This window comes from Pelodiscus sinensis, chromosome 24 (genome assembly GCF_049634645.1).
Source record: "Pelodiscus sinensis isolate JC-2024 chromosome 24, ASM4963464v1, whole genome shotgun sequence".
Taxonomy (NCBI): domain Eukaryota; kingdom Metazoa; phylum Chordata; order Testudines; family Trionychidae; genus Pelodiscus; species Pelodiscus sinensis.
The window spans coordinates 199,375-212,405 of record NC_134734.1 but is presented as its reverse complement, the minus strand read 5'-3'; the positions used below and the strand labels follow the sequence as shown (position 1 = coordinate 212,405).

The window sequence follows — 13,031 nt, the reverse complement described above, 5'->3', positions numbered from 1 at the left end:
GAGGGGAGGTGGGGGGACGCTGTGCCAGGCAGTGGGGTGCCATGGGGAGCGGCTGGGGGTCCCGGGGGGGGCTCCGAGGGGAGGTGGGGGGACGCTGTGCCAGGCAGTGGGGTGCCATGGGGAGCGGCTGGGGATCCCAGGGGGGCTCCGGGGGGAGGTGGGGGGACGCTGTGCCAGGCAGTGGGGTGCCATGGGGAGCGGCTGGGGGCCTCCCCGGGCCCTGCCGCCCCCCCCCAGCGTGGAAAGCGCCCCGCCGAGGCGCCGCCCGCTCCCCCGACCGGCCGGGCCAGTTCCCGGGAAAGGCCCTGACGCGCTGGGCGGCACCGGGAATAATCACCGGCCTGCGGCCCCGCAGCAAAGCCGGGGTGGGGCGCGTGGGGGCAGGAGGAGACGCCCCACCCCACTGCCTCCTCTTATGAGTCCTCTCCGCTCAGGGCCGGCAGACGGAGCCGCGTGGAGCCGCGAGACACAGACATGGGAGCCCCCTGCCCCCCCAGAGCCGCCCCCCTTCTCCTGCTGGCGGCCGTGCTGCTCCTGAGAGGTAGGGCGGGGGCTGGGGGGGCGGCCCTGGGTGCCCCAGACGAGGGGCGGTTGGGCCGGGGTGGACTGATGGGCCGTTTCCGTCTCGGCTGCGTCTGCAGCTCCTGTTTCCCACCCGGCTTCTTAGACAGAATGGGGCTGATGGCCCCATGTCCAGCCCCAGGCTGGGGGGCGGGATGGGGGGGGATGGGGCACGGGGCCTTTCCCCTCTAGGGGGTGCCAGCCCCATACCTCCCCCAGGCTGGGGGGCAGGCTGGGTGGGGATGGGACACGGGGCCTTTCCCCTCTAGGGGGTGCCAGCCCCATACCTGCCCCAAGCTGGGGGGCAGGCTGGGTGGGGATGGGACACGGGGCCTTTCCCCTCTAGGGGGTGCCAGCCCCATACCTCCCCCAGGCTGGGGGGCAGGCTGGGTGGGGATGGGACACGGGGCCTTTCCCCTCTAGGGGGTGCCAGCCCCATACCTGCCCCAAGCTGGGGGGCAGGCTGGGTGGGGATGGGACACGGGGCCTTTCCCCTCTAGGGGGTGCCAGCCCCATACCTCCTCCAGGCTGGGGGGCGGGCTGGATGGAGGATGGGACACGGGGCCTTTCCCCTCTAGGGGGTGCCAGCCCCATACCTGCCCCAAGCTGGGGGGCAGGCTGGGTGGGGATGGGACACGGGGCCTTTCCCCTCTAGGGGGTGCCAGCCCCATACCTCCCTCAGGCTGGGGGGCGGGCTGGGTGGGGGATGGGACACAGGGCCTTTCCCCTCTACGGGGTGCCAGCCCCATACCTCCCTCAGGCTGGGGGGCGGGCTGGATGAGGGATGGGACACGGGGCCTTTCCCCTCTAGGGGGTGCCAGCCCCATACCTGCCCCAAGCTGGGGGGCAGGCTGGGTGGGGATGGGACACGGGGCCTTTCCCCTCTAGGGGGTGCCAGCCCCATACCTGCCCCAAGCTGGGGGGCAGGCTGGGGGGGGGATGGGACACGGGGCCTTTCCCCTCTAGGGGTGCTGGTCCCATACCTGCCCCAGAGTAGGGGGCTGGCTGGCGGAAGGGCAGGGAATGGGGTCAGGGCCTTCCCCTCTAGAGTCTCCTGTCCCTTCGCTTTGAGAGGGGACCCTAGCCCACAGCCCCCCCTTCCGCCGTGCTGGGGGCTGGATGCTGACTCAGTGCTCCCTGCTGGGACTGGGGGGAAGCTGCTAGTGCCCTGGGCCTGGGAGTGGGTGGAGATGCTGAACATGTCGGGACAGGTGGCTCCACCTGGAACGGGTCTGGGGCACCACGCCAGCTGTGAGGCTCCTCCCAGGGACGCCAGCCTCACCCTGGGGTGAGGTCACCCCATGTTGGAGCTGACGCAGCACCTGCTGGAGGAGCCAGGTAAGTTGCCACCCTGAAAGCGTAGGAAAGAAAGAGTGCAAAACAGACGTGCAAATGCAAGTTCCCAGACTAATGGTGAAAAGGGGACAGCGAAGCCTGCACGTGTCCGTGGGAACGCCTGGAGAAACCGTGCAAAGGAGAAAGTGAAGCGTGTGTGTGACTGTGGGAATGCCTGGTGAAAACCGTGCAAAGGAGAAAGTGAAGCCTGGCTTGTCTGTGGGGCCGCCTGGTGAAAACCGGCAAAGGAGAAAGTGAAGTCTGCATGTGTCCGTGAGAATGTCTGGTGAAAACCGTGCAAAGTTGAAAGTGAAGCCTGGCTTGTCTGTGGGGCTGCCTGGTGAAAACCGGCAAAGGAGAAAGTGAAGCCTGCATGTGTCCGTGAGAATGTCTGGTGAAAACCGTGCAAAGTTGAAAGTGAAGCCTGGCTTGTCTGTGGGGCCGCCTGGTGAAAACCGGCAAAGGAGAAAGTGAAGCCTGCATGTGGCCGTGAGAACATCTGGTGAAAACCAAGCAAAGGGGAAAGGAAAAAGCCGCAAATGACTTCAAATTTGCCATCAAAATAACACAGCAAGGGACCATGTGCTGTGCAAATGTACAGAGCTGAAGGGTCCAGAGAGGTGGGAAAGTGAGCACACTTCTAGTGAATTAAAACCAGTGCAACAGGGGAGAGGGAATGTGCCTTCTCCCCCATTTCTATGAAGGTGCAAATGGGCATGAAACACAGGCAGACCCATGTGCACTGGTGAACGGGTGGTGTGAGGAACAATTCACAAGGAGAGGACAGGTGACAACTGACAGGGAAGTCTGTCACCCAGGAAAGGGTCCAAACTGACATGCCAAGGAAGGTGAGAAAGGTGAAAATTGGCATGTAAAATTACACGAAAAAGGCATTCAGCATTACCCGGTGCAATGTGCACGTTAGTGAGCCAAAGTGCAAGGGCCAGGTGAAAAATGAACCTGTCAAGTGTCATGGTTCCATGTAACTTGCTGTTGATTTTCCACTTTTCCTTTGTACGTTTGCAGAGTAACTTTCGCACGGCCCCAGGAAACATGGCACGTCAGCTGCCGTGCCTCCACGTGCTGTTACGTGCACCGTTACAGGGGCAAGGTGAAAATTGTGCAGGTGGAATTACGCACAGAAATGTGCAGCAAGGGGAGAGGGCCACTCTGCACTGTCAGGTGTGAATCCGTGCAAACAGGAGAGGGAGCCGTGCAAAGGGCCATGCCAAGCCGCCTGGGGAAAGGCGCCCCCCCGGCCTGGGGAAAGGCGCCCCCCCGGCCTGGGGAAAGGCGCCCCCGGCCTGCCTTTGTGAGATTCTCCAAGAGTTCAGGGGGCCAATCCAGCTTTCATGGGATCCCTTCCCCCTTCCCTCCCACGCAGGAGCCACGGCCTTGGAGTGCCACAGCTGCGTGGAGCGCGGCGATGGGGGCTGCAGCCCAGAAAAGATGAAGACGATCTTGTGCCCAGACAACACCCACGTGTGCGCAGAAACCGTGGCAGCTGTGAAATGGAGTGAGTAGGGCAGGCTGGGAGCCAGGACGCCTGGGTGCTCTCCTTGGCGCTGGGAGAGGAGTGGGGTCTAGTGGTTAGAGGGAAGGGGTCTGGGAGCCAGGACACCTGGGTTCTCCGGGAGGGGAGTGGGGTCTAGTGGTTAGAGGGAAGGGGTCTGGGAGCCACGACGCCTGGGTTCTCCGGGAGGGGGTGGGGTCTAGCGGTTAGAGGGAAGGGGTCTGGGAGCCAGGACGCCTGGGTTCTCTGGGAGGGGAGTGGGGTCTAGTGGTTAGAGGGAAGGGGTCTGGGAGCCACGACGCCTGGGTTCTCCGGGAGGGGAGTGGGGTCTAGCGGTTAGAGGGAGGGAGCCTGGGAGCCAGGCTGCCTGGGTTCTCCGGGAGGGAGTGGGGTCTAGCGGTTAGAGGGAGGGAGCCTGGGAGCCACGATGCCTGGGTTCTCCGGGAGGGGAGTGGGGTCTAGCGGTTAGAGGGAGGGAGCCTGGGAGCCACGATGCCTGGGTTCTCCGGGAGGGGAGTGGGGTCTAGTGGTTAGAGGGAGGGAGCCTGGGAGCCACGATGCCTGGGTTCTCCGGGAGGGGAGTGGGGTCTAGCCGTTAGAGGGAGGGAGCCTGGGAGCCACGATGCCTGGGTTCTCCGGGAGGGGAGTGGGGTCTAGTGGTTAGAGGGAGGGAGCCTGGGAGCCACGATGCCTGGGTTCTCCGGGAGGGGAGTGGGGTCTAGCGGTTAAAGGGAGGGAGCCTGGGAGCCACGATGCCTGGGTTCTCCGGGAGGGGAGTGGGGTCTAGCGGTTAGAGGGAGGGAGCCTGGGAGCCAGGCTGCCTGGGTTGTCTCCGGGCGGGGGGTGGCAGGGCGGGGCGGGCGCTGCTCCCGGCTCGCTCACCGTGGGGCTCTCTCCCCAGGCCACGGGCAGTTCCTGGTGGGCGAGAAGGGCTGCGGCGTGGGCCTGGCGGGCACCAACGACAAGGGCGTGGACCTGCACGGCATCATCGCCTTCTCCCAGGTGCACCAGTGCAACAGCAGCCGCTGCAACTCCCGGCTGGACATGCGGGCCATGGCGCTGCACCCCACGGGTAAGGCCTCCGGCCGTGGGGGAGGGGCCGCCCCCCCGCTCCGCCTCGCTCACGGCCCCCCTTGTCTCTCGCCAGGTAACGAGAGCGCCCGGGTGCCCAACGGGCTGCAGTGCTACAGCTGCCACGGCAACGGGACCTGCGCCCTCAGCACGGCCACGCTGGTGCAATGCTACGACGGGTACCGGGGCTGTTTCCACGGCAACGTCACCATGCATGTCGGTGAGGCCCGGGTGGGGCATGGCCGCTGCTTAGCAACCGGGGGTGGCGGGAAGTGGGGGGACGCGGGGGGGCCCAGGGAAGCACCACAAGGGGGGCTGGCTGGGACCCCGAGTTCGCCTTCAGACCGGGGCCACAGGCCTGGCAGAGCGTTGCCAGTGGGGTGGGGGCTTCGCATCCCCCTCCCGGCAAGGCACCCCCCACGGCGTCCAGCAGCCCTGAGGGTGGGGGGTGCCCCTCTCTTCCCACAGCACAGCGCCCCCTGGGGGTCCACTGGGGCTAGCCCACACTGCCACGGGACAGCCCTGCCCTGCCCCCACAGCACAGCGCCCCCTGGGGCACCCACAGCCACGGGAGAGCCCTGCCCCGCCCCCCCAGCACAGCGCCCCCTGGGGCACCCACAGCCACGGGACAGCCCCGCTCCGACCCCACAGCACAGTGCCCCCTGGGGGTCCACTGGGGCTAGCCCACACTGCCACAGGACAGCCCCGCCCTGCCCCCGCAGCACAGCGCCCCCTGGGGCACCCACAGCCACGGGAGAGCCCCGCCCCGCCCCCCCAGCACAGCGCCCCCTGGGGCACCCACAGCCACGGGAGAGCCCCGCTCCGACACCACAGCACAGCGCCCCCTGGGGCACCCACAGCTACGGGAGAGCCCCGCCCCGACCCCACAGCACAGCGCCCCCTGGGGCACCCACAGCCACGGGAGAGCCCCGCTCCGACCCCACAGCACAGTGCCCCCTGGGGGTCCACTGGGGCTAGCCCACACTGCCACGGGACAGCCCTGCCCTGCCCCCACAGCACAGCGCCCCCTGGGGCACCCACAGCCACGGGAGAGCCCTGCCCCGCCCCCCCAGCACAGCGCCCCCTGGGGCACCCACAGCCACGGGACAGCCCCGCTCCGACCCCACAGCACAGTGCCCCCTGGGGGTCCACTGGGGCTAGCCCACACTGCCACAGGACAGCCCCGCCCTGCCCCCGCAGCACAGCGCCCCCTGGGGCACCCACAGCCACGGGAGAGCCCCGCCCCGCCCCCCCAGCACAGCGCCCCCTGGGGCACCCACAGCCACGGGAGAGCCCCGCTCCGACACCACAGCACAGCGCCCCCTGGGGCACCCACAGCTACGGGAGAGCCCCGCCCCGACCCCACAGCACAGCGCCCCCTGGGGCACCCACAGCCACGGGAGAGCCCCGCTCCGACCCCACAGCACAGTGCCCCCTGGGGGTCCACTGGGGCTAGCCCACACTGCCACGGGACAGCCCTGCCCTGCCCCTACAGCACAGCGCCCCCTGGGGCACCCACAGCCACGGGAGAGCCCCGCCCCGCCCCCCCAGCACAGCGCCCCCTGGGGCACCCACAGCCACGGGAGAGCCCCGCTCCGACACCACAGCACAGCGCCCCCTGGGGCACCCACAGCCACGGGAGAGCCCCGCCCCGACCCCACAGCACAGCGCCCCCTGGGGCACCCACAGCCACGGGAGAGCCCCGCCCCGACCCCACAGCACAGCGCCCCCTGGGGCACCCACAGCCACGGGAGAGCCCCGCCCCGCCCCCCCAGCACAGCGCCCCCTGGGGCACCCACAGCCACGGGAGAGCCCCGCCCCGACCCCACAGCACAGCGCCCCCTGGGGCACCCACAGCCACGGGAGAGCCCCGCTCCGACCCCACAGCACAGCGCCCCCTGGGGGTCCACTGGGGCTAGCCCACACTGCCACGGGACAGCCCTGCCCTGCCCCCACAGCACAGCGCCCCCTGGGGGTCCACTGGGGCTAGCCCACACTGCCACAGGACAGCCCCGCCCTGCCCCCGCAGCACAGCACCCCCTGGGGCACCCACAGCCACGGGAGAGCCCCGCCCCGCCCCCCCAGCACAGCGCCCCCTGGGGCACCCACAGCCACGGGAGAGCCCCGCCCCGACCCCCCAGCACAATGCCCCCTGGGGGTCCACTGGGGCTAGCCCGCACTGCCACGGGACAGCCCCGCCCTGCCCCCGCAGCACAGCGCCCCCTGGGGCACCCACAGCCATGGGAGAGCCCCGCCCCGACCCCCCAGCACAGCGCCCCCTGGGGCACCCACAGCCACGGGAGAGCCCCGCCCCGCCCCGCCCCCCCAGCACAGCGCCCCCTGGGGCACCCACAGCCACGGGAGAGCCCCGCCCCGCCCCGCCCCCCCAGCACAGCGCCCCCTGGGGCACCCACAGCCACGGGACAGCCCCGCCCTGCCCCCGCAGCACAGCGCCCCCTGGGGCACCCACAGCCACGGGACAGCCCCGCCCTGCCCCCCCAGCACAGCGCCCCCTGGGGCACCCACAGCCACGGGAGAGCCCCGCCCCGCCCCCCCAGCACAGCGCCCCCTGGGGCACCCACAGCCACGGGAGAGCCCCGCCCTGACCCCACAGCACAGCGCCCCCTGGGGGTCCACTGGGGCTAGCCTACACTGCCACGAGACAGCCCCGCCCTGCCCCCGCAGCACAGCGCCCCCTGGGGCACCCACAGCCACGGGAGAGCCCCGCTCCGACCCCAGAGCACAGTGCCCCCTGGGGGTCCACTGGGGCTAGCCCACACTGCCACGGGACAGCCCCGCCCTGCCCCCGCAGCACAGCGCCCCCTGGGGCACCCACAGCCACGGGAGAGCCCCGCCCCGACCCCCCAGCACAGCGCCCCCTGGGGGTCCACTGGAGCTAGCCCGGGCTGCCACGGGTGAGCCTCCACCCTGATCCCACAGCACAGCGCCCCCTGGGGCACCCACAACCACAAGAAAGCCCCGATCCCGATCCCACAGAACTACCCAGCCCCCAACCCCCACTGACTGTGTCCCATCCTGTCTCCCCAGGTAACTTCTCGCTGAGCCGCACCATCAAGGGCTGTGTGCAGGACGAGGACTGCACCAAGGAGACACGGGGCAGCACGGCTGTTAGCCTGGGGGGCTCCTGCTGCTCCGGCAGCCTTTGCAACCGGGACCTGGCCAACAAGACCTTCTTTGCCCCCATAATCCCCCCGCTGGAGGTCATACCTGTCCACGGGGCCAACGCTACGGCCACCAACGCCACGGCCGCCACTGCCACGGTCGCCACCGCCAAAGCCACCGCCAAAGCCACTGCCAAAGCCACTGTGCCTGCCACGGCCAAGGCCACCACTGCTGCCCCACTGCCGGGCCACGAGGACCACGAGGCTGACGAGGACGACGAGGAGTTCAGCCGGAACGACAGCCATAGCACCGTGGAGAGCGAGCGGCGGAACAACCCGGCTGCCGAGCTGCCAGGGGGAACAAAGGGGGGCGGGAAGGGGGGCGCAGCGGGGCTGAGCGCCTCAGCCTGGCTGCTCTTGCTGGGGGTCGCCTTGTTCCTGTGAAGGGAGCGGCGGGGAGGGGAAACAGCACAAAACGCTCCCCCTTCTTTTCGCCTTCCCTTTCCCTCTGTGCCGTCCCCCCTCCGCTGGCCAGCCTCTCCCCCGGCCGTCTTCAACTCCAGCCGGGCTGCGGCCTTGGCGCGGCGGCCATCTTGCCGAGCAGCAGCTCTTGACTTCAGGCCTGGCGCTGCCGGGCAGGGCGAGGTCTACGGGTTGCACCTCCATGTGGCAGAGACCCTCCTCACGGCGCTAAGGCCCCCCCAGGGCTTCGCTCCGGCCACCTTGGTCTGGAACCAGCGTGGCTGAGGGGCCTCTGCCCTCGTGGGGTTGCCCCCCTCCATCTCCTGGGGGTCTTGACCATCAGGGAGCCCTTCTCACGGCACCCCCACAAGTCCGGGGTGGCCCTCTTGGTGGCAGGTGGCCTAGTTTGCCCTGTGCGTGGTGGCCATCTTGATTTTTTAAGCATGGGGGGAACAGCATAGAAGGGGCCATATTCCCCCTGCTCTGCAGCACAAACCCCGTGTCACAGGCCACGTGCCCAGCGCTGCGCATTCAGGCTCCTCTACCGCCTGCGTGTGGCGGCCATCTTGTCTGACCACAGCCGGGGGAGGCACGAAGGCCTCGCCCCGGCGCGTTCCCTGCCCCGCTCGGCCGCCGTCTGGCCACGCCGGCCAGAGCCTCGCGAGGGAAGGTGGCCGCCCTGGCTGCTCCCAGTCAAGTGGAGGCCTGCGCGTGGCGGCCGGGGGGCCGGTCATTTTGTCTCTGGCGGACGAGACCCGTTGCCATGGCACCAAAGATAACTCAAGCATCTAATGGCTGGCTAGGCCTCAACGTCGGGAAGGGATGCTTAGTCTGTGCCCCTCCTGCCCCCCACACTTGGCTGCTTGTGGAAGACGGTGCAACAAGATGGCCACCGATGCGTGGGACGCCACGATGGGGCGGGTGGGCCTCGGGATGCCCTCTGCTCCGCCATCTTGCCAGCACCGATAATAAGGCCCCCCCAGCCCTGACAGAGAAAATGGGGGGGGGGTCAATGAGTGTCTCACAGGCCTGCTGGGGAGCTAGGGTCTGCTCCGGAGCCTGCCCCCACTTCCCCAATCAGCCCCCATTCTGCCTGGTGTCCCTGCTACCAAAGACCTCTGGCCCCGTGCAATATTCCCCTTCCTGACCCCTGTGCTGAGCACATGCCCTGGAGCCTGCGGGTGAGGATCCCGGGAGCATTTCCCAGGCAGCGCGGCTGCAGCTGCCCGTCCCAGTGTAAATAGTGTCAGAGCCTCGACGCTCACCATGGGGAAGGGCTTACAGGGTCACCAATAAACGGATTGTGGCTGTATTTAAAGGGGTCTAGCTCTGTCTCTTTGGGGGCCAGATTTTTTGCCTGGATCAGTGGCTTCCTTAGCATCCCTGCCCTGCTCCAAGCAAGGGAAATGTTTCTTTGCGCTTCCCTGGGTGTAGTGGGGGATGGGGTGTAGGCCTTTCCTTTGTTGGGAGTGCCACTTCTCATCTGGGGCTCTCCCCTTCCCCGGACTGGGCCCCGAGCCCTGAGCACACAAGGCACTGTGCCTACCCAGAAGCACATCCTCCACGAGCAGGGGTGATTATCCCCAACTCAATTGAATGGGAAACTGAGGCACGGAGCAGGCCTGAAGCAAGGTCCCCCAGCGAGTCAATGTCAGGGTTAGGAATTGAGCCGGGGTGTCTGGAGCCCCAACCCAGCTCCTTTGTCACAAGACATCAACGGTCCCGGGGCTCTTCCCTTAATGCCCCCCCCCCCCCCCCCCGTACACTTGAACCAGGACCCAAATCCATCAGACAGGACGTTGTGGGGCAGCCTGGCACCCAGGATGTCAGGGTTCCTACGCTAGCTCTGCAGCCAGGGTCAGCTCTAGGTTTTTTGCCGCCCCCACTTCTTTTGTCCGGGGAGGGTGCACGCACAAATGCAGCTTCCTGGGGGTGGGGTGCGCGCTCCGGGGGGGGCCCAAACCCCGGGGCATTTTCATCTCCTAGGAGAGCGCCAGGGGCTCCCCACGTGAAGACAATGAGAGGGCAGGTTCATCCGCAGCAAGTCAGTATGGGTATGTCTACACTACCCCGCTAGTTCGAACTAGGAGGGTAATGTAGGCATACCGCACTTGCAAATGAAGCCCGGGATTTGAATTTCCCGGGCTTCATTTGCATAAGCGGGGAGCCGCCATTTTTAAAACCCCGCTCGTTCGAACCCTGTGCCGCGCGGCTACACGGGGCACGAACTAGGTAGTTCGAACTAGGCTTCCTATCCAAATTACCGTTACTCCTCATTTCAAGGGGTTTTATTACTAGAAGCCTTATAATCACTCAGACTCCAACCCCAACACACAAGCTGTCCAACTCTTGGTGTTTGTGGACAAGACTCAGCCTCACTGTACAATGAGACAGTTCAAAGGGACTAAGAGAACTTTTGTTTCAACTCCCCAGCTCAACTGTCCAGAACAAGACAGGCACCAGACAACAAAACCCCACTAGCCTAGGCCCTATTCCATGAGCGCAGCCCTGTGCTTTCTCCTTCAGGGATGGCCCAAACAGCCTCTGAAGCATGGTGGATTGATTTAAATAGCTTTGATTTAAATCGGCAAGCAGAAAACCTTGGTTTAAAGGAGCAAGTAATCATTTAAATGACACTTTTAAAATATTTTCCTAAAGGATGGTTGAGTCTTATTGATCAGCAACCATTAAAACACGTTGCTTTACAACTAAATATAACCTTTATGCCAAATTTGGTGCTTCTATTTACTAACCAGGAGAATACACTCAGTACAGCTACCGACTAAATAAATGCCCAAATAATTGTGTAACTTACAGGTAATCAGGTTCTTAATTTTTACATTTTAATTCTATTACAAAATGGTATATAAGTGGAACACTTAAGAGACAGGTTTTACCCCATTTATTATTTGCTAAGTGGTGGCTACTTTCTTTAAAACATACGATGTGCATCTACTTCTGTCTGAACAGAAATTCAATTTAAAATAAACAAAACCAGCATTTAATTTTTGTATGAAATAAAACTACCTTAAATGTGAAGGACACATAACAAAAAAGTATCCAAACACATTTTGCAGCTAAAATTCATTGATTAAACAAAGGAAATATCCATGGTGAATTTACCAGTTGGATTCTAGTCATCATGTTCTTCAAGATGTTAGAATGCTCTCATAACCAGTTTTTTACTGAGAGAAGAAGAAAAGTTTTTCTGCTTCGTCAACTCTCGGTTTTGCAACGGTGAATAAAATTGAGCTAGCTGAATGAACCAAAGCGATAAAAACATTCTCTCTTCACCTGCAGAAGCAGCTACTGCTGATGTAAACACCAGTTCCGGGTGCTTACACAGCAACTTACACCAGTGAACTGGTAGAATTTCTTTAAAAGGTGGCAGGACGCATGTCTATTTAATTTTTCATAAGTTATTTAACTAGATGATGATACATTTAGGCCATAACCCTTTGTACTTTCATTGTAAAGGTCTATCATTTCAAACAAAGACTGTTTCAATGGGATCGCAGTTCCTGTTGGAATGAAGCTCTCCTGCCCCAGACAGAAAGGGACTCGGGGACACGGGCGCTGGGACACCAGAGTTCCCCTTCCTCAGACAAAGGGGGAGGGGGAATCACCTGGGTCCCAGGCAGGGGTGAGGTCGTCAGGACACAGCACAACGGGGCTGGGTTCCTGGGCAGGTGTGTGGGGGGGGAGGGTTCAGGGCCCCAAGAGTGGGATGGGGGGGGAAGTTTAGAGGGCCAGACAGGAGACGGGGATCCAGGTGGGCGGCAGGGTGGGGTTGGGGAGAGGAGACAGGGTCCCAGCAGGGTTGCAGTGGGTCAGGAGGTGGGGTGTGGGGTTGCTGGGCAGAGGTCGAGGTGGGGGAGGAGAAGAGGGGGGAGTGAGGGGGGTTGTGGGACAGTGGGCAGGGGTACACAGGCTGGGGAGGGACAGCCGGGCAAGGGGGTTTCACAGGCAGGGGTGCTGCGGGGGAAAGAACACAGGCGAGGGGGTGGCCAGCTGCAGGGGTACACAGGCGGGGGGAGCCCACGGGCAGGAGGCAGGGGAGGGGGAGTTGCCGGGGGCACACGGGCGGGAGGGGGCCGCACTCACTCGAAGGCGAAGAAGAGGCCGCCGGGCTCAGCTTCACCAGCAGCAGCCTCGGCCGCCCCGCGCCCCCCTCCAGGATGTGCCCCAGCAGGGGCCGTGTCTTGGGGCTGCCCACGCAGAGCTTCCAGCGCAGGCGCCGAGCAACCGGGCACGGGGATCCCACCTCGGGGCGGCCTCCGCGGGGCTCCCCGCCTGCTCCTCCTGTGGGCCAGAATGCCGCCCCTGAAAACGTGCCGCCCCAAGCATGTTGCTTCCTTTGCTGGTGCCTAGAGCCGGCCCTGCCTGCAGCACCTCAGGCAAGGGCCACGTGCTGATGCCACTCCTTTGGGGGTACGCGGGAGGGGGGCTGCAAGGCAGGGTTAACACCAGCAGGAGAGCCACTGGCAAAGCCAGGCCGGGCAGCCGCCCTGACGTTCAGGCCCCTGGCTTGTCCCATGCCGGGGGGGACCCTTGCCGCCCTGCCTGCACATCCGGCACAAGCACTGGTAGGACTGCGAGGTGGGAGTGCCACAAGCACCGTCCCGCTGATGAAATCAGAGGCACAACACGCGCCAGCCCCTCCGGCTGCGAGCAGGTGTGGGTACCGCAGCGCCCAGATGCCCCAGCCCTGGCCTCAGAAAGGAAGCTGCCACTATCAGGAGGATCAGGTGCCTCGGCTCAGTATCTCCCGATCACTGTCAGTTCCTGAGAAACCAGAGAGCTTCTGCTCTGCTCATACTAGACAAGGAGGGAGAGAAAACTCACAGGCCCCCCCAAGGCCGCGTGGTGCGGCGGAGTCTGCACGGCCCCAGGCTGCAGGAGCACAGGGCGCCGGCCCGGCCCGCTCAGTGTGTTGGGGTGTGGGGACGTGGAGGCGTTAATAGGGG

The 13,031-nt window shown here is 64.9% G+C and overlaps 1 protein-coding gene across 1 annotated transcript; it reads left to right on the top strand.

The window, feature by feature from the left end:
* Positions 1-434: 434 nt before the first annotated feature.
* LYPD3 (LY6/PLAUR domain containing 3) lies at positions 435-9,376 on the top strand. Its single transcript, XM_075908218.1, has 5 exons — positions 435-541; positions 3,281-3,412; positions 4,311-4,481; positions 4,557-4,700; positions 7,529-9,376. The coding sequence occupies exons 1-5, from the start codon at positions 475-477 to the stop codon at positions 8,044-8,046; spliced, it is 1,032 nt and encodes a 343-aa protein (XP_075764333.1). The 5' UTR covers positions 435-474; the 3' UTR covers positions 8,047-9,376.
* Positions 9,377-13,031: the final 3,655 nt, after the last annotated feature.